The 22,003-nt window shown below is 32.3% G+C and overlaps 2 protein-coding genes across 3 annotated transcripts in view; both read left to right on the top strand.

Moving 5' to 3' along the window:
* Positions 1-22,003, top strand: part of LOC143069772 (uncharacterized) — a 43,569-nt gene that overhangs the window by 4,461 nt on the left and 17,105 nt on the right. For both annotated transcript variants that reach the window (XM_076244546.1, XM_076244547.1), the window contains exons 2-9: positions 1,871-1,993; positions 3,868-3,941; positions 5,082-5,237; positions 7,832-7,987; positions 9,615-9,789; positions 15,517-15,712; positions 20,040-20,088; positions 20,823-20,961. In XM_076244546.1, the coding sequence (XP_076100661.1) occupies positions 1,871-1,993; positions 3,868-3,941; positions 5,082-5,237; positions 7,832-7,987; positions 9,615-9,789; positions 15,517-15,712; positions 20,040-20,088; positions 20,823-20,961 (1,068 nt within the window). The remainder of the gene's footprint in view (positions 1-1,870; positions 1,994-3,867; positions 3,942-5,081; positions 5,238-7,831; positions 7,988-9,614; positions 9,790-15,516; positions 15,713-20,039; positions 20,089-20,822; positions 20,962-22,003) is intronic.
* Positions 9,881-14,769, top strand: LOC143069773 (zinc finger protein 862-like). The gene is made up of 7 exons (XM_076244548.1): positions 9,881-11,395; positions 11,640-12,187; positions 12,358-12,519; positions 12,747-12,938; positions 13,140-13,394; positions 13,682-14,011; positions 14,224-14,769. The coding sequence occupies exons 1-7, from the start codon at positions 11,059-11,061 to the stop codon at positions 14,608-14,610; spliced, it is 2,211 nt and encodes a 736-aa protein (XP_076100663.1). The 5' UTR covers positions 9,881-11,058; the 3' UTR covers positions 14,611-14,769.

The following is a 22,003-nucleotide window of genomic DNA, read 5'->3' as shown; positions in this document are numbered from 1 at the left end:
CTGGTCACCATCGTCAATACAAGAAGGAGAGGATATAAACGTCAAAAGTTGGCTTCAAACACATGTGTCACAAAGAGGTTAATACATCCTTTATTTGACATGTGCAGATGCCATTTAACCATATCATTTTGTCTAACAGTAAAATCAACACCTTTATTAATTATTCCTTTATTGCCTACAGCTATAAAATGCAATCAGCTGATTATTGATTTTCTGTCAAAATCTGAACAAGTTCAAGGTGAATTCAGAGTATTGTCTGGTAAAGTTTGAGAAACCTGAAACAAAATAAATAAACAAGATGCATGGATGACATTAAATTGTTATGTGTTTCTTTCGCCAAATTCTTTAGCAAATGATGAGATGAATCGCCACAATAATTAATTTTTGCAAAATGCGAAAATGGCGTGAGTGCGAAGAATCTATGCCTCTTGAACTTTAGTATCATACAACAATCACCTCAAATATTTCTTTTGGGACTTCAAAATTTTAAGTGAACCTTTGTGATGTCAAGTATTAACTCTCTCCTTGTTTTGTATATTGATATATATTGTAAATAGTTATTGTTGTTATCTCTGTACTGAGGTTATGCATTGGCTTTATGAGCATGATGAGAAAAATACAGATGAGGTGTATTCTGAAAATGGGACCCTAAGTTTTCTATTTTGACTGCACATGTACATGTTATCCTTTATCAAACCCCAAAATAATTTAATATATTCAGATTTTCTAACAAAAACATGAGCAAGTATATATTATATATGTATAGGCCTTTAAAGCCTTTATAGCATCATGTTGTACACTTACATGTAATTGAGCTGAAGAGCTCTGTCAGATAAGAATTCCCCCCAAGGGTGACTGGGGTATAGAAATATGGTCACTTGGTCTTCTCCCGACCGGGAGTAAAACGCTTGCCGAAGTGGGGCGTCCGTTTGGCTGTGCGGGATGTATCAAGTTCGTAGTCACGTCCGGTCAGAAGGGGGACGTTAAATCCGATACCTCGTGTAAAGAGAGTGCCACGCTCTTTGCACGTTAAGAACCCTTGCAACAACTCTTTGAGGGGTCCGTAGGTGGCCTGTTGTAAGGCAAAATTTCGGTCCCTATCCAATATATCCTCATTTTCTAGTGGCAGTCCAAATTTCCCCGACCATCATCCCAGATGGCCTTTATTGTATCAACCTACCTATTGTATTTATTGTGAACTTGTTCTCGTCCTGAATATGCATGAAATATTTGCCACTGGACGTTAAGCAACCAACAATCAATCAATCAATCAGATAAGAATTGAAAAGGAGACATAAACAAAAAATCATTTCAGGTACATTTAAAATATATGTGCAGTGTTCTTGATAACATAAGATAAAAGGTAGGTATAAAGACGGAGGAACCTAGCAGATAATGTTCACTCATATTTCTATAAATAGATATAAATAGATATGGTATGATCGATGCGAGTGCCAATGAGACAACTCTACATCTAAATAACAATTTATAAAAGTAGAACTATTATTGGTCAATGTACAGCCTTCAACATGGATCCTTGGCTCACACCGAACAACAAGTTGTAAAGGGCCCCAAAATTACTTGTGTAAAACCATTCAAACGAGAAAACCAACAGTCTAAGCTATATTAAAAAAACAAGAAACTAGAAACATTTATAAATAACATAAACAAACGACAACTACTGTACATCAGATTCCTGACTTAGGACAGAGGACAGGTGCAAACATTTGCAGTGGGATTCAACGTTTTATGGTACCAAACCTTCTCCCTTTTCTGAAACGATAGTATAACATCACAACATAGACAAACACATGATAAAATATCAATTGGAAGGCTTAACTCAATAAAATGTCTAAATTTTGTTTAACAGGAAGTGTTGACTTTAAAGGAAGATGGAAAGATGCCAATGTGATGTTTACAGATACAGAAACAATTAAAAACATTGCAACACCAATGAATGATAATGAATCATTGTCTTCATATTCAGAAACTCGTAAGTTCAAACTAATATTATAGCTGTTCCAGACCATATGAGTATTTGGACCGTACGTATACGTATACGGTCCGGACCGTACGCGTACGGTCCAAATACTCATATGGTCTGGAACATAGCCACATGCGGTTTAGTATGCTTGAATCCAACCATCCTCTTAAACTATGATAAATAGTGAGTATTTTGAAAAAGTACGCATACGGTCCAGACCGTACGCGTACGGTCCAAATACTCATACGGTCTGGAACATAGCCACATGCGGTTTAGTATGCTTGAATCCAACCATCCTCTTGAACTATGATAAATATTGTTTCCGGTGTAATACCACCATTGATTTTCCCCTATTAGTCTTTGTTAAATTTGCACTTTTCAAAAAAATCTGTAGATTTATCTGTAAAAATACTTGGCATGAGTAAAGTTTTATCCTGTCCAGTACTATAGAAAAATTCACATAACATTTCATTGCATATAAGAAAATAATCATCACTGGAAGTTAACCAATGAAATATCTCCCCTTATTTTATCTGTGTACAAGGTTTAGTCACCATGTAACCTCAAGATTACAAAATATTCTATAGAAATCCCAAATAAAAAAATAAAGGTGCTTTGAAATACCCAAGACATATGTTTATGACACAGAAATCTTTTACTTCAATAAAATGTAGGATTAATTACCTACAACTGTCAAATTCAAGGGAATATTTTTTTTCGACCTATTTTCGTATACAACCGGATGTGACGTACATGTACCATGATTTGGTGGTATTACACCTTCAGAAGATGTCATTTCATGCCGATAAATATCTGTAAGTATATTAAACAAAGAAAAAATTCCATACTGCAATTCTGTTTAAGGTAGATTCATGATATACCGCCATCTTGGATTGTACTATTGCAGTAAACAATATGATTCTCCTTAGAAAATTAATTTAGGCAATTTTCAACAAGCTTGAAAAATAGCACAATGACCCATCCTTTTTATTATATTTTTGAAAAGAGCATAGTAAATCTTTATTTCGGCAAAGTATATGAAAATTCTGTCTGGAAACATATACCAAATTTAAAAACAACTGTTAAAATCTTATTCCATGCATGTAATATAATTTATTCATGCAAATAAATAGGTGAAAAGTATGTGGAACAAAAGAAAACACAAAATTTTCTTGGGTAATTGTGATTTTGTAAGTGGATACCAAAAACTAGGTTTGATAAATATAAGGGATGATGGAAAGCCTATATGTGTGAAAAGAGGGAAGACAGAGAAAAAAACTACAAAAAATCTAGTAACTACATATAATCATGTAAATCAACTGAAGCTGGAATGTTGCATTTAAATGGAAAGCATTATAAAATAACAATTTGCATTTATCAAATGATACACTTTTGTTTCATTTAAATATTAAAGAATAAAAGAAGATCTTAATATGGGTATGCACGTACCTCAATATGACAGCAATCCAGAGAAACAAAAAAAAATCAAAGAAATCCATAGGTAAGTAAGTATATGGATATGATAAAATAAAAATAGCAGAACTTATTTAAGGAATGACCGTAATATTTTTTCTGTCTATGAAGAAATGACATAAAAAATGTGGTGCACACTGAATAACGCGTGTAGCAGGTTATTTAACAGTGTGCACCACCTTTTTTATGTTATTTCAAATAGGCAGAAAAAAATATTACAGTCATTTCTTCTAATTTAATTCTTAAATCCATTTTAAACCGGAGAAAATCATGAAAAAACTTTGATGAAGTCACGGTCACATGACAAAATTGTGTCTATGGGCTGATAAACAAAACCAAGTCAGCCAATCAGAAGACGCGTTGCATCCAAAATTAAATTATTAAAAGATGTTTAATTCTTATATTTGCAGCACTACCTCCAAATAAATTTTGTTATCTTTGTACAACTATGGAAGAACATAAAAGACACATGCATCTACAGAAGGTAACTTGATATTTTGTATCTCACTCTGACTTAAACCATAGTCATGAATGATGTAATACTGGAAATTTGGAAATTATTGTGATGTTTTTATTATTGTGAATAATGCGAAAGGGTTATAATGGCTATAATTTAAACCTGCATTTTGAATTTTTTTTTTATTAATTAAAAATGATTTTTTTCAATATCGCAAAAATTAAAATTGCATCATTTTAGTCTAGAATGACAAAATCACAATAATAAATGCACACAATAATTTTTTGAATTTACAATACACTAAAATAGTTATATCCTTAGTAGTATGTACAAGTAAATTGAATGTGTAATACATTAAATGGCAATCATACTGTCTCAGTCAGTCACAGTTGCAAAACCTTTATCAAACCTCTAATCTGTTTAACATCATGTCGCATGTTTTAAAAACATCTACGTTACGGGAGGGACACATGTTTATATAGTAAAGTGAACATGTATGTGATAAGACTTTTTATACCCCTACTATGAAAAAAAGGGGGGTATACTGTTTTATCTCTGTCTGTCCTTCCATCAGTCCGTCCATCCCATGAATATTTTTCGTCACATTTTTCTCAGGAACTACACTACCAGGATTTCTGAAATTTGGTTTCAGGCTTGATATAAGTCAGCTGTACAGTGTGATGCGTTTTCAGATTCATCACTCGACAACTTCCTGTTTACCGAACACTTGCATATTTTTACACTATTAATATTATCCACTTGCGGCGGGGGTATCATCAGTGAGCAGTAGCTCGCAGTTTCACTTGTTCAATATATTTCACACCTTATCAACCCTCAATCAATATAATCTTTTAGCAGATATATAACTTTAGTGTCAACACAGCGACCAAGTATAAAAAATGAGCGAGTGCGGAGATTTAATTTTAATTGGATTGCTTTGGTGTATATTATTGTGCATTGAAAAAGACATAGTTTCAATGGGTAAATCCTGAGTTTAATCTTCTATAAAACTTATTCCACATTAAGAATTTCCATACATCATATTCATGGAAAAAAGGTGCACCAATGTTACCAAAGTTAGGAGTTTGAGACAATCATTTGCTTAGGCCACCATGTAGGATTGAGATATATATATTATACTTTTCACAAATCTTATTGAAATTACAGGTACCAAAGAGACCATCAACAGGGAAAACAAGGATAAAATATATTGCTCCTATGCCAACACTAAAGAAGAAAGAAGAAGTGGAAGTTGACACAACATTGTATGAGCGTCTCTACAAAGTGGATGTTTACACAGGAGAGTCAGGGATCAATGCCAATGTATGTATTTCATTAAGGGAGCAACCATTTAATTTCAAGGGGAGTCATAGTTTTTTCTGCACAGAGCAGGATTAATTTTATTTAGTTTTTCTAGGGTATCAATCAATTTTTTTTTTCGATATTCAACACTATAAGGTATGGGAAAAAGCTAGATTCAGAATTGTTTTTTATACGACCGCAAATTTTGAAAAAATTTTCGTCGTATATTGCTATCACGTTGGCGTCTGCGTCGTCGTCGTCGTCGTCGTCGTCGTCGTCCGTCGTCCGAATACTTTTAGTTTTCGCACTCTAACTTTAGTAAAAGTGAATGGAAATCTATGAAATTTTAACACAAGGTTTATGACCACAAAAGGAAGGTTGGTATTGATTTTGGGAGTTTTGGTCCCAACATTTTAGGAATTAGGGGCCAAAAAGGGCCCAAATAAGCATTTTCTTGGTTTTCGCACTATAACTTTAGTTTAAGTTAATAGAAATCTATGAAATTTTGACACAAGGTTTATGACCACAAAAGAACGGTTGGGATTGATTTTGGGAGTTTTGGTCTCAACAGTTTAGGAATTAGGGGCCAAAAAAGGGCCCAAATAAGCATTATTCTTGGTTTTCGCACAATAACATTAGTTTAAGTAAATAGAAATCAATGAAATTTAAACACAATGTTAATGACTACAAAAGGAAGGTTGGTATTGATTTTGGGAGTTTAGGTCCCAACAGTTTAGGAATTAGGGGCCAAAAAGGGACCCAAATAAGCATTTTTCTTGGTTTTCGCACCATAACGTTAGTATAAGTAAATAGAAATCTATGAAATTTAAACACAAGGTTTATGACCATAAAAGAAAGGTTGGGTTTGATTTTGGGAGTTTTGGTCCCAACATAATAAGGGGCCCAAAGGGTCCAAAATTAAACTTTTGTTTGATTTCATCAAAATTGAATAATTGGGGTTCTTTGATGTGCTGAATCTAACTGTCATGACTGTGTATGTAGATTCTTAACTTTTGGTCCCGTTTTCAAATTGGTCTACATTAAGGTCCAAAGGGTCCAAAATTAAACTTAGTTTGATTTCATCAAAAATTGAATAAATGGGGTTCTTTGATATACCAAATCTAACTGTGTATGTAGATTCTTCATTTTTGGTCCTGTTTTCAAATTGGTCTACACTAAAGTCCAAAGGGTCCAAAATTAAACTTAGTCTGATTTTAACAAAAATTGAAATCTTGAAGTTCTTTGATATGCTGAATCCAAAAATGTACTTAGATTTTTTATTATGGGCCCAGTTTTCAAGTTGGTCCAAATCAGGATCTAAAATTATTATATTAAGTATTGTGCAATAGCAAGTCTTTTCAATTGCACAGTATTGCGCAATGGCAAGAAATATCTAATTGCACAATATTGTGAAATATCAAATTTTTTTTTAATTAGAGTTATCTTTCTTTGTCCAGAATAGTAAGCAAGAAATATCTAATTGCAAAATATTGTGCAATAGCAAGATTTTTTTTAATTGGAGTTATCTTTCTTTGTCCAGAATCAACTTAAATCTTTGTTATATACAATATACAATGTATATTCCCTTTTTACTACCAACTGATAAATTAAAATAATCTTTACCATTCAGTGATAACAAGCAGTTTTTTTACATCTTAATATTTTATGATGTATTTAAATGAGTAGTTATTGTTGCAAACTCCATTAGAAATTTTAATTGAGATTAGTTTTGGAATAAGGGAAAGGGGGATGTGATTAAAAAAATTGGGTTCAATTTTTCTCAATTGAAATTTCATAAATAAAAAAGAAAATTTCTTCAAACATTTTTTTGAGAGGATTAATATTCAACAGCATAGTGAATTGCTCTAAGAGAAACAAAAATTTTAAGTTCATTAGAACACATTCATTCTGTGTCAGAAACCTATGCTGTGTCAACTATTTAATCACAATCCAAATTTAGAGCTGAATCCAGCTTGAATGTTGTGTCCATACTTGCCCTAACCGTTCAGGGTTCAACCTCTGCGGTCGTATAAAGCTACGCCCTGCGGAGCATCTGGTTTGGTCATGTTCTTAAGGATCAGAATATTTTTTTTAGAAAAAAAAACCCACCCTCCCCTTGAATTAAATGGTTTTTTATTGGGACATATGGTTGGAACTCCCACCGCCCATCCCCCACATCCCAACCCCCTCTTTTGCAAATGGCTAATCATGCTACTGAAATCCAGACAAAGCAGAAAAGCACAGTATGGATTGGGCAGGGTAATTCAATTGCCATTTATCATCCTGTTCATGTATGTTTTTATATATCTCTCATCATACCATGAACTGGTGAGAGAGACTGGACGTATCATGATTTTTTTGCGTTTTTTTTGTGGTTTTTTTTTTTGTTAGTTATAGTTTTGAACTTTGATCATCAAGAGTGTTCTAAATATATATTTGTTTTTTTTTCACAACTATTTCTTATTAGAATATATTTCAATGTACACTTAGAGTGCATCAGATGTTAAGTACATGTATGATAACAGGCAACCAAGTCATGGTTGTGTTTAAAAGTTTTCAAGCTGAAAAATAATGTCAAAAACTATTTGGTAATTATAGTTTTATATTTTTGACAGGTACATATAACCATCAAGGGCAGCAGAGATGAGCTTCCAAAGACACAACTGAAGAAAGGAAGAGGGTCAATGAATTTTATTTTCATGAGAGAAACTAAAGAAACTTTTTATTTGAAGGCTCCATTTCTGGGAGAGTTAGAAATAGCCACAATTGAGGTATTACTTTTTAGCTCACCTGGCCTAAAAGGCCATGTAAGCTTTTCTCATCACTTGGCGTCCGTCGTCGTCGTCGTCGTCTGTCGTCGTTAACAATTTTTCAAACATCTTCTCCTCTGAAACTACTGAATGGATTTGAATGAAACTTAGCATGATTGTTCCTTAGTATATCCTGCACAAAATATGCGCTTCGATTTTTGATCCGTCAAAAAACATGGCCGCCGTTACTTAAAATAGAACATAGGGGTCTAATGCAGTTTTTGGCTTATATCTCAAAAACGAAAGCATTTAGAGCAAATCTGACATGGGGTAAAAATGTTTATTAGGTCAAGATCTATCAGCCCTGAAATTTTCAGATGAATCAAACAAACCATTGTTGGGTTGCTGCCACTTAATTGGTAATTTTAAGGAAATTTTGCAGTTTTTGGTCATTATCTTGAATATTATTATAGATAAAGATAAACTGTAAACAGCAAAAATGATCAGCAAAGTAAGATCTACAAATAAGTCAATATGACCAAAATTGTTAATTGACCCCTTAAGGGGTTATTGTCCTTTAATGACAATTTTTCACAATTTGTTCATCATATTTGCTAACTTTAAAAAATCTTCTCCTCTGAAACTGCTGAATGGATTTGGATGAAACTTAGCATGATTGTTCCTTAGATTATCCTGCACAAAGTGTGTGCTTCGATTTTTGATCCGTCAAAAAACATGGCCGCCGTTACTTAAAATAGAACATAGGGGTCAAATGCAGTTTTTGGCTTATATCTCAAAAACGAAAGCATTTAGAGCAAATCTGACATGGGGTAAAAATGTACATTAGGTCAAGATCTATCAGCCCTGAAATTTTCAGATGAATCAAACAAACCATTGTTGGGTTGCTGCCACTTTATTGGTAATTTTAAGGAAATTTTGCAGTTTTTGGTCATTATCTTGAATATTATTATAGATACAGATAAACTGTTAATAGCAAAAATGTTAAGCAAAGTAAGATCTACAAATAAGTCAAATTGACCAAAATTGTCAATTGACCTCTTAAGGAGTTATTGCCCTTTAAAGACTTTTTTCACAATTTGTTCATCATGTTGACTTACTTTAAAAGTCTTCTCCTTTGAAACTGCTGTATCAATTTCAGCCAAACTTAGGCTAAATGAGTTTTAGAGTTTCAGAGTATCTAGTATAAATTTTATATTTCATTTCCTTGTATGTCAAGAAACATAGCTCCTATGGCTAAAATAGAACATAGGAGAAAATGATTTTATTTTTGCTTTTGAAGAAAATAGGACGATTCAAAGAACATTTAAATAAATTGAAAAGCCAAAATAATCATTGATGAGAGATTAAACCAAAAAAATTCAGGTGAGCGATTCAGGCTCTTGAGAGCCTCTTGTTACTGAAAGACTCAGTATTTTAAAATTTGGCATATGCATATGGTAACGAAACTAGGATTATGTTAAGGATCATGTGGTCAGTGTATGATCAGATCTAAGATCAGATTCAGAAAAGACAAACCAATAAGTTAGCTTTCTTTTACTTATGTTTTTTAAATCCATGTTACTTTTTCAACTTCCGGAAAGTTTGACTAGAAATTGAATATTTCTAACTTTGTGATATTTTTTTTCAGCATGATGGGTTACAACAAACACACAAATGGTACCTAGAGAAGATTATTATAACTGATGTTAAATCAGAACAGGTTTGGGAGTTTGAGTGTTTTAACTGGTTGTCGCTGCATATCAAAGATTACAGAATAAAAAGAGATTTATTTGGCAAAAAGACAGGGAAAGCTGCATTGGAAGGTATTTATAAACATTTTAATATTGATGCAAAAAAGACTTGTTATATGGTTATAAAGAAAGGTAGTTAACTTATTATTACCTTTAAGCAGTGTTTTCCCTAGGCTATTCAAGCATAGCGGTACCGCTACGCATCAATTTCGACCGCCATGCTTTCATCATTGCCGCTATGCATCCCGCTATGTGTGAAAATCGTAGCTGTGTAAAATATTTATTATCGATATTTTAAAAGTGAAGTGACAAGTAACAAATATCCGCAGGTGATTTAAACTCATCCGACTGATAATTGGATGCATCATGTAGCGCGTGCCGGGATTTTACAACCTTCTTAATTAGTTCGTTATACTTCTAGACTTCAGTTACATAATAGAAGTTGCCAGATAGCTAATAAATAAATAGTCAAATTAATCTCCAATGCTCAAGACGTGAAGTACTTTCTGTGAAGAAAAAAAATAAAATAAGTTTAACTTTTCTGTAAATTGACTTTTACCTGTGCCGTGGCTAACTTTTAAAACGGGTTTTTGACATCGTTGTTTAACAGAGATCTTTACAATGTATATTCTTGGTCAGGTTAGTTTATAAAGCTAACGTAATTTCACCGAGAATGAACAACATATAATTTTTTTAATAATTTTCGCAGTTACTTCAACAGTTTATAGAAGGTCATAGAACGTCGATGAACTATTTTTTGATTGGTCTTAACAAAAAGATATTTTTAGATTAGTCGCGGTTGATTGATTTTATCAAAGAATACACATCTCCGGGCCGAGTAAAAGACGGTCTTTTTATGAAAAATTTAAAAGATTTGATAATTTACGGAATAATTGTTTTTTTAATAAACTTGTGTTGTTTTATTTTTATTTTAATGGGTCACAAGCTTAAATACGCGTAGCGGCCTCAATTACCGTTTTTAAACAAGTGATCACAAGTGGGGCTAAATTTCTTTCACTTCGGCAAGATAGGAATTTTACAATTATGAATCGTTATAAATATATCAAAGAGGGGTGTATTAAAATCGATAGTTAATTTTCGTGATTTAAAATGTCAGCTGAGCTTCCAAATAGGTAATTGCCAAAAATGTCATCCGTCGTATGTCAGGTATAAGTCAGTGACGACTTCTTTAATTAACGCAAATATACTTTATTTTATTGTTTCCTGTATTAAAAATGTCTGAAGTAATGATGACACTCAAAGTTGTATTTAACAACTTGCTGTTGATGATGAAACCATTCTATCCGCAAATTTCGAAGAACAATCATCATTTCAACAACCATGTCAAAGCAACCATCAAAGAAACGTCGTATTACTGGGCCGACTTTTCTGACAAGTTGGTTAGAGAAGTCTACTCCTTCGTCAAACTGTAGTCAGACAGATCATGAAAATCATCACCTTGAGCAAAGCCCTGAACTTGAAATTCAACCTTCTCCAGAATGCACTGAAAGTCAAGATGGACAAACAGAAACAAGTAACCCTACCAGAACACTGACTATTGTATCCATGAACTCCGAAAATACGATAATCACAAAAGATCAAAAGAAAAGAAAAACAGGAGTTGACAAGAAATGGCTGATCAAGTTTCCTTGGTTAAAAACTGTCAATGATGGATTTGGTAAGACTTTTTTTAATTAGTTTTATCTATCCCAAAAGTTTGAAGTAATTAACGACCTCAGACCTAAATACATATATACGAATTACTTAATTTATTCTACTAAATTTTCATTGCAAGCAGCTAGGTATACTATAATTGTATTGAACAACTGTTGTAAAGATTTTTTACCGTGTGGATATATTATTTTCTGTAAATATAATATAAATTGCTCTATTTAAATAAAATTTCAATATTTGATTTTCAGGTCTGTTGTGCAATCTCTGTATCACCTTCAATAAGAAACCAATGAATGGTAGCCTCATATGGACAAGTAAGCCATGTATTACTGTTACCCTTGAAAGTATTAGTAAGCATGCCAAATCTGACGCCCACAAGGAAGCAGAACAGTTGGAGGCACAACGTATTCTGTCTGGGAATGGTCAAGGACTAGTGCAAGCTGTAGCAGCTCAGGCATCTATGGAGAAGACTGCCTTGATTGGAGCATTTAGAAGTCTGTATTGGTTGGCCTCAGAGGAGATACCACACACAACCAAATATTCATCTTTACTTGGATATGCCAAGAGAATGGGATGTTCTTACTTGAATCATCTGCAGAAGGGAGGAAATGCCAATTATGAGAGTCAAAGGACTTTACAAGAGATGCTACATATCATTGCAGAACAGATTGCAGCCCCAATACTTCAGGACATATGCAACTCACGTTACTACAGTATACTAATTGATGAAACCACTGATATAGCAGTCATCAAGCAAATGACCATCCTAGCCAGATATATAACTGAAAATAACCAGGTCAGTAATTTTCTTATAATAAACTTATAAGTTGTACTCCTTTATGTAATATTAAACAAACTTATTCAGACAGAAAGATGTTGTATTGATAAATAAACATTCTGAAATAATGCAAAGTAAATAATAATATTTATGATAGTTGATGTAAAGTTTTTTTTAATTTTTTGCAGGTAAAGACTTCATTCCTTGGTATGGTAGAGTTGCCAGATGGGAAAGCAGAGACAATAATGAATGCTTTGGAAAAGTTTCTGAATGAACTTCAGCTGCCAACAGAGCATTTGATAGGTCTTGGATCTGATGGTGCCTCTGTTATGGTTGGGAGAAAATCTGGGGTAGGCAGATATAAAACATTTTTTTATCAGAAATCAATTAATACTTATTATAAGAAAGCATAACTGACTCTTATAAATAAAGAAAGAACAATGACTATGTTAAAATACTTTAATCAGTATACCTGTAAGTTTAAAAAATATTTTAGTAAATAAGTAAAATGTCTCCTCTGTAAACTTGTATCACACATAGTTGACTTGCATATCAAATCTTGTCTTTGTTTCTACAGGTTGCTGCAAGACTAAAACAACGTAATCCTGAGCTTGTGAATGTTCATTGCATTGCACATAGATTGGCACTGGCTGCAGCTCAGGCTACAGACAATATTCCATATTTGAAGAAGTTCAAGGACTTATTGCAACAGATATTTAAATTCTACCAAAACTCAGCAGTTAGAATGTCTGGACTTAAAGAAATTGAGGTAATATATTTTAACTATATGTACAACACTTATACATCTTTATGGTAATCTTTATTGTTGCTTAATTATACTTATATATATATACGAATACTAAAAGTAAACAGGAAGTCATTACATATTACAGTATTTGAGTAACTTCAGTTATTTGAGTAGCTTAGTTTGGCCGTACAATCAAACATTATTCCTATTTTCTATATTCAGACAATACTAGGTGGACCACAATTAAAGATGAAAGAAGTCCTTGACACAAGATGGTTGTCACATGATAGAGCAGTGACTGCTATAAGAGAATGCCTCCCTGCACTTATTGCTAGTCTAGAGAGAGAAGCCAGTGAGAGGTCAGATGCAACAGCTGCTGGTCTTGCAATGTTTGTAAAGACAACCAAATTTGTTGCCTCTATCCATATGATGTCAGACATTCTGCCACACCTTGCAAGATTGTCAAAGACCTTCCAAGTGAGTTAAATATTACTTTTTTTTATAATTCACCATCTAAGTTAAAGTTATTTATCAAATTAAAAAATAACAATTCTGTGTCTACTTACTCTTCATTATTTTTACAATTAAAACTATCCACCATTTATGGGTCAAGAAAGACAACTCTTTCTAAAATGTGAAAGGGAGATAACTTGTGGAATAATAGAAGTTATGTATAACAATTGCATATGCTTATATTAATTAATATATTAAGTTCATTTCAATGGTTGTTGTGGAATTCCATATTTTAATATTTATCTTTGCAGAAAACAGATATTGACTTCACCTTAATTGAAACTCTTGTGTCAGCAACACAAATAACCATCACAAAACTGATTGAGCAACCTGGACACTATATGCAGTCATTGCCAACTTGTCTGGACAGCCTGTCAGAGTATGGTGTAAGACTGAGACAGTCTGACATTGATAACTTTAAAAGGGATATATACCAGCCCTACCTAGAAAATGTGATCCAGAACCTCCATGACAGATTTCCAGACAACCCAGTACTGGATGCACTATCTGTCATGGATCCAGACCTCTTAAATGCAGAAGACCCTTCATTGAATGAATGGGTTCAACACATAAAATTGAAGGTTTGTACTTTGAAGTTTTCAATATATAACTAGTTATGAAATATATATTTAAAATACAAATAAATCTTACTACTTATCGTCTGAGGATAAGGAAAAACTTATAAACAAATAGTAAAACCTTTTTATTTATCAAGCTGGACCATACACATACAGTATGATTATTCAACTGAAGTTTTAGACATATAATCCCTACACTACAATATTTTTTTCAGACTCTAGCCAAACATTTCAAGTCAGTTGGAAGTGAAATAGAAGTTCTGGAAGAATGGGAAACACTGAGAACACTGTTAGTGAAAGAATGTAAAGACATGACATTTAGGAAGACAATGAACAAAGTTGCCAGTCTTGGAACTTTGTATCCTTGTCTGTCTAAGTATGCAGCAATTGGTCTTGTTTTGCCAGTTTCAACAGCTGATTGTGAAAGATGTTTTTCCTGTTTGAACAGAGTGAAAACATGCTTGAGAAACAGACTATGCCAAAAAGTGCTGAACTGTTTAATGCATATATCAATTGAAGGACCAAAGGAGGAAGCTTTTGATTTTGACAAATGTGTAGTGACCTTTGGAAAGTTAAAACAGAGGAAAATATCAACAAAATAAGGTGTACCTGACATTATGTGTAAATAACTATTGCAGACTGGATTATTTTTATTTTTATTATTGTTTGTAACTTAAGGGCTTTCATTTATTCCTCTCATCTGTGATAAATGCTTTAGAGTTGCATGAATTGCTATAACTATAATAAAACAATCAGATTGGTATATTGCTTTTAATATATACATTATGTAGTTTAAATAGTTCTGAAAAAAAGAAGCGTCGCGCGCCGCGTTGCAAATTAACCATGGACCCACCATGCATGAGAAATTTTCTAGGGAAGACACTGCTTTAAGAACAACATTTATTAAAGAAAAACAGAACATCTTTTGGCAAAACATTTTCCCTGTTTTGTGCCAAACAATTATTTTTCTCTGACATGGAAGATGTTCTTTTATTCGCCTTATAGACGTTATGTACAAGTGTATTAAAAGGTCTCATCTTGAACATAAATTACCCTGATCGTTAGATTGGATGATTTTTTGGAGTGCAAGAGTACTATCTCATCAAAGGGTGATAGGCCTGAGATGAGAAGTGGCCTAGAAACATCCTTGAGTTTGGAAGACCATTGATAATCTGTTTATCACTATTTTGCCTATGACATCATTCATGTTTGCACTTTCACCTTTAGTTTTTGACTGTAATTTTCTATCTCAAGTGAGTAGCATGACATGAAAAAAAAAAAATTACAAAAATAGATCAAAGGAAAAATACTCAAAATAGCTATAAAATCATAACAATTAGAATAAACCCTTCAAGACTGAGTATTTTGTTCAGAATACATAGATTAATGGTAATTGGACATTGTTTTTTTTTGTTTTTTTTTCAAAACATACCCCATCACATTATTCACAAAAATAAAAACAGCTCTAATATTTATGAATTTACAATATTATTTACTATATATTTCAGTTTATAATGTACAGATATACACCGGTAAGAAAGCCTTCTCTGGAACTAATGCCACGATCTGTATGACTGTATTTGGAACTAGAGGTGCTACTAATAAACTTAAGTTTGTTGACCATGACAAAACAAAATTTGAGAAAGGACAAATGGACAGCTTTGATGTGTCCAGTAAAAACTTAGGAGAATTGAGAAGAATCAGGTAAATTACATGCTTATGATATAAAAGGAGATGTTGTATGATTACCGATGACTATGAAACAACTATCCAAAGTTGAAAGGAAGTGGATGTAAGCTATTAGTCATTGCTATGTGCCCAGCAGATTGACATCATGTGAATACGGGTCATTTTCTTCTCTTATAGTTTAGAAAACAATTCAACACAAAATTTGCATATGATTTTATTTACTTTGGATTCATTGTGACCCATGGGTTACCAATTTCATGGATTTCGTTAGTACAGGTGAACCTTGAATTGATATGTTCAACAGAGAAACAACAGAAATTTTCTATAAGCTAATAAGCAGACATGAAATCAAAAAAATCAACAAAAATTGGTATCCAGTAAAATTAATGAATCCACAGTTGATAACAAGCCAAGTTTTATATTTGATTATAACATGTCATTTCAACAATACATAAAAAACATAATAGAAAATTTCTTTTTACCAAAAATAAGTTAACAGATGTTATGTATTCATTGACTAAGGCCAAATAAAAAAGTATGTGTGGTTTCAGTTACACCATAAAAACAAATAGGGTAGGTAGGTAAGGATTTATTTTGATTTTATGTTTTATTTTTACATTGAGTCTATGGGAGCAACATTCTGACTTTAACAGTGCTAAATGAAAAATGACAAAATTATCTTTGGGGTAGACTATTATTAAGACTAAAAATTAGTATATGTAGGGTCACTGGAACCACACATATATTATTATTTGGCCTAAGGTTGATTTCTATACAACGCAGCTCATATTATAAAGTGTATTATTTCAGAATATTTACAGAGTAAGTTATATTCATATAATGTTCACTTTCTTATTCAGTTCTTTACTTCATGTGATTTCCTATGGAGTAAAGGGCATATTGTTGTATAGATCATTCACTACTGATTCATTTAAATCCTGATATAGAATTTTACATTTTTATTTATAAGTGTTATTAGGGCCCCGCCTTTAGGCGGGTCGCCCTATAGTGATCAGTCTGTCTGTCCGTCCGTCCGTCCGTCCGAATCTAGAGAACCATTATGATTTCATACTTTATACTTTACATGTTTATTAACCACCACCAGAGGGCGTGTCATGATGTATGTACAACTTCCTAGGTCAAAGGCGGGTCACCCTATAGTGATCAGTCTGTCCGTCTGTCCGTAACACTTTAACTTTGTGTCCGCTCCATATCTAGAGAACCATTATGATTTCATACTTTATACTTTACATGTTTATTAACCACCACCAGAGGGCGTGTCATGATGTATGTACAACTTCCTAGGTCAAAGGTCAAGGTAAAAAAACTTTGGTTTCAGTTGACAACCCTGTGTCCTGTGGTGAAGATCGTGTCCGCTCTATATCTTGAGAACCGTTATGATTTCAAAGTTTATACTTGACATGTATATGAACCAACACCAGAGGGTGTGTCATAATTTATGAACGACTGCCTAGGGCAAAGTTAAAGGTAAAAAACTTTGGTTTCAGTTGACAACCCCATGTCCTATGGTAAAGATCGTGTCCGCTCTATATCTTGAGAACCGTTATCATTTCAAAGTTTATACTTGACATGTATATAAACCAACACCAAAGAGTGTGTCATAATTTATTTACAACTTCCTAGGTCAAAGGTCAAGGTCAAAAACTTTGATTTCAGTTGACAAACCCATGTCCTATGGTAAAGATACAATTTTTTAATGCACATTATTCACAGCGGGGCCCACAGAGATGGCTCCCATCTCAATGATATCTAGTTATTTTTTTTATTATTATCAAATTTTCAGTTGTGATAGTCACAGATATATATTTGTTGTATTTTGCTGTTCTTTTTTATGTTTCTTTTATCACTTGAAAGTAAGTTCTTTGAGACAACTGGAAAGATCTTAAATTATTTGTTATCGAGGTCTCCATGATTCTCTTGGCGTGTACTGACATATATTTATTTATCTAATAAAATAAGACCAAAGTCTTGTTCAATTTTAACCTAGATTAAAAAATTCCAAGGTTACTTTCAAACCATCACACACATTATTTTATTGCATGAAAGAGTTTTAAATGGTGCTGACAAAAACTTTTTATTTTAGTTTAGAAACTCATCAATGAAGGTATGTCTGTTGGTTAAAGCTGCATGGTTCAGTTGTTTGACATATTTCAATATTTGGATTTAGTATTATTCAAATTAACAGCAAAATGTAAAAATAAGAAGATGCGGTATGATTGCCAATGAGACGACTCTCCAAAAGAGACCCTATGACACAGAAATTAACAACTATAGGTCACCATATGGACTTCAACATTGAGTAAAACCTATTCTGCATAGTCAGCTTTAAAAGGCCCAAGAACGATGAATTGTAAAACAATTCCATAGAGAAAACCAACAGCCTGATTTATTTGCAAAGAAATGAACATATATATATATACAGCAACAAGCACCAACCACTGATTTACAGGCTCCTGACTTTGGACTGGCACATATATATATATACTAATGATAAAGAATGATTTTGTTTTTTTTTGTTCAGAGTGCTTTTTCAAGATTTTAATAGCTTTATTAAGAATTTCCACAGCAAGAAGTTTTGAAATTCAAGAAATGAAAAGGACTTCACTTGGAGGAACTGTACTAAAATTTTGTATTCAAATTGATTTAACAGTACTGTATTTGAAGACTTGCAACTGTCAGGTCTCAGTTTGACTGATGAAAATAATAGTTCAAATGGTTACACAAAGCAGAACTAGTATAAAAAACTGATGCATATATTTACAACTTCATATTCCTCATTTAATAGTTGCAACTTTCCAAATACAATACAGTTATTCCTATTCTAATAAATTAAATATGTAAAATAAATCATTTGTAATATCCCAAAATTTATACTTCGATGACACCACAGTTGAAATAGAAACAAAAGGATATTGTGCATCAATCCATGAAACAAATTCACATGTTTATGAAAAGCAAAAACCAAGGAACGTAGTTCTTCATTTGACAAACCTCAACAAGAAGCAGAAACTCTAACAGCACTGCAAGTTCAAGTTAATTCAAAGTACAGATTTACTTGAAACCATAAATTTGTTTACATTTTTAATCATTTCTAGATCTGACAATGCATTGCAAAACACAGCTGTGGGCTAATATATATGAACAAATAGATAAGTATATTTGGCAAAGGGATCTACCACATTTTGTCATTTATTGTTCAATAAGGACTCAGTAGTATATTAAAGCACTGTAAAAAAAACCAGTAAAGAGCATGTTATATTTATATTAATACATACCTATATAAATTAAATACTTTGCATTCATAATAGTAAGCATGATGTAAATGTAGGCTGAAATATGCTCTATTGTTTTAATATTGTAAACCTGTACTTATCTAAGCGGTAGAAGATCCCAAAGGGGTGATATAGAAATAGAATTTAAAGAAAAACAGACAATTCAAAACCCAAAAATAAAAAGTAAACAGGCAAACAACAGTCTATAAATATGTACAATAAACTGGTGGTGACCTTGGAATTAATGATTTATTTGAAACTTGTCAACTGTTTATAAAATATATAGCAGACTATATTTTAAAAATTATATGTATTTGATGGCTGAAGTAAAAAGAGTTGACTTGATCATATTATAGGCTTTATTGTATTTATGGAAATAGATTTTTTTTATTCACCCTTCATAGAGCCATGCCGGTTTGAAATTTCCTACAATGATTTTTTATAACAAAACGATAAAAAAAGACAGCATTATAGTATACATCCACATGAGAGAGAAAAAGTTAATAGGGGAGATAATCATTTAATTTTATTGCAATTATTTCCCTTTGTGTGCAAAAAGGTTCAAATTCTTTACATTGGGAAAACTGAATTCAATGAATTTAAAGTTTATTTTAAAGGATATATTAAACTAGCACGACACGTGCATGTATGAAATTGTAAAATCTATAATTATCCATTTTGCAAATTGCTATATGCCAAAAAATCAGGTTATATAATGTCTTCGAACAGATGAATAATCTGTGGTTCACCTTGTGCCAATGAAATCCATGAAACTTGTTAACTGATAAATATATGTTTAATTTTTCTTGTTGAGTTTTGTCATAAATCAGAAGATAATTTAATGAATTGTGGTATGCCATCATTAAACCAGTCTTGGAAATCCTTGTAAGTGGCTAAATGAGGCTTAATAATTCCATCAACTAAGTAACTAACTGCTTGACAATTATACAATGTGGATAATTATTCTATATCATTATTACATGTCATAAAATCTATGTCCATTTTCTCTCTATATAAACTTAATACATGAATATCTTTTTAACTTTCAGAATAGAACATGATGCTAAGGGATTTGCTTCTGGATGGTTCTTAGACAAGGTACATTATATTAGATTCTTTATCAATTCAATAAAGTAAGGTTGAATATCATTTATATAAAAATAAGGAAATGGGATAGAACTTTACAAATGAAGCAAACATTTCATCAACAGAACTATTTTGCCAGTGTAGGAATGTATACACTTCCCAAGTCAGGAGCCTCTGGCCTTTGTTAGTCTTGTATTATTTAAATTTTAGTTTCTTGTGTACAATTTAGAAATTAGTATGGCGTTCATTATCACTGAACTAGTATATATTTGTTTAGGGGCCAGTTGAAGGACGCCTCCAGGTGCGGGAATTTCTCGCTACATTGAAGACCTGTTGGTGACCTTCTGCTGTTGTTTTTTTCTATGGTCGGGTTGTTGTCTCTTTGGCACATTCCCCATTTCCATTCTCAATTTTACTTGACATCAATCTGCTGTTACTTGTCTTAAAGACAAACATTTTGTTAGAAAATGCATGTAAAATATGAAGATTTGGTATGATTACCAATTAGACAACTATCAACCAGAGACAAAATGACTAAGATGTTAGCAACAATAGGTCACTGTACAGCTTTCAACAATAAACTGTTAGTATTGTAAGCTATGAAAGGTTCCTAAATGACCAAGTGTAAAACAATTCAAATGAAAAAAATCAAGGGTGTAATGTTCTATTCAATGGTTCGAATATTTAGGGTTTTTTTTGCTTTGATAAATCAATTAGCTAGCTATAGGTGAAATATTTTCTTCTAGGTTATCATTAGTCAGCGGGACAATCCAAGTCAGAAGTATTATTTCCTGTATAATGGTTGGATTGGAAAAGATATTGGAGAAGGAGTATTGTATAGAGATATACCAGCTAAGAAACATATACCTAAAGAAACAGAATTTGGTAAGAAAATTATTTGAAATTGAGGAAATTTTTATTTTAGAAAATCCAAAATGTATACAATTTTCTTGCTATGGATTGAGATGATAAATAAGAGTTTAAAAATAGCTTTAGAGATCAAATAGATAAAAAGAAAATTAAGATAAACATGTCTCCTTGGAATTGTTTTTCAGTTCATTTACAGAAATCAGGTTTTATTTTTGCTTGAAATTTTATTCTAGTGATTTTGAAAAAAAATCTGCTGGTCCTTATGATTACTATATTATTTCTATGGCAAAATACCCAAATCATGTCAGTCCTTTGCAAAAGTTTGGACCTTGGGACTACCACTCCAGTGATTTTTCAAAAAGTCGGAGCAATGTTCCATGAATGAATTAAAATTGTCCAGTCCTAAAAGGATTTTAAGTACTTGGCCCTTGTTGACAGTGTATGGTTGAACACAATATGGGAGACAACTCATATTCAATGAAATATAAGAATATACATTAAAAGAGTGTTATGTGTCTAATGTTCATTCAGTATTTATTCCAGCAGCTACAAGAAAATTAAGATACATTTTGGATTTCAAAATTCACTTGTGTATTAATGTAAAAAGTAAACTTAGAAATTAATGCATATTAAAGTAGTAAAATAACCGTTTATTATCTGTTTATTTTAGAAAATTAATCTTCTGCTTTATTCACATAATTACATAATTTTATATGAATAACATGTTCACTATTTTATTGTTTTTATTTTCTGGATAATATCACATTTAGGTAATATCTTGAAAAAAAAGTCTTAGAGAATTAGAATACAGTTGAACTTGAATTTAACATCCATTCCTGTTTTCGTTCCTTAGAAAAGGAGATATCAAAAAGAAAAGCTTAGGTTCAAAAGAGCTAGGATGTTTTATCTATTGTGGAACCATTTAGTTTTGGGGGTATCCATTTTTCGTGTCTTAAGGAAAAATTGCATTTTCATGAATGTCTGATTTCATGGTTTATTGGTTAACCCCTTCTCAGACAAACCACAAAAGTTGGTATCTAATGAATAATAATGAATC

The sequence above is a fragment of the Mytilus galloprovincialis genome, chromosome 3 (genome assembly GCF_965363235.1).
Source record: "Mytilus galloprovincialis chromosome 3, xbMytGall1.hap1.1, whole genome shotgun sequence".
NCBI classification, from domain to species: Eukaryota; Metazoa; Mollusca; class Bivalvia; order Mytilida; family Mytilidae; genus Mytilus; species Mytilus galloprovincialis.
The sequence above is the reverse complement of the archived record's forward strand: the minus strand, read 5'-3'. Positions and strand labels throughout refer to the sequence as shown.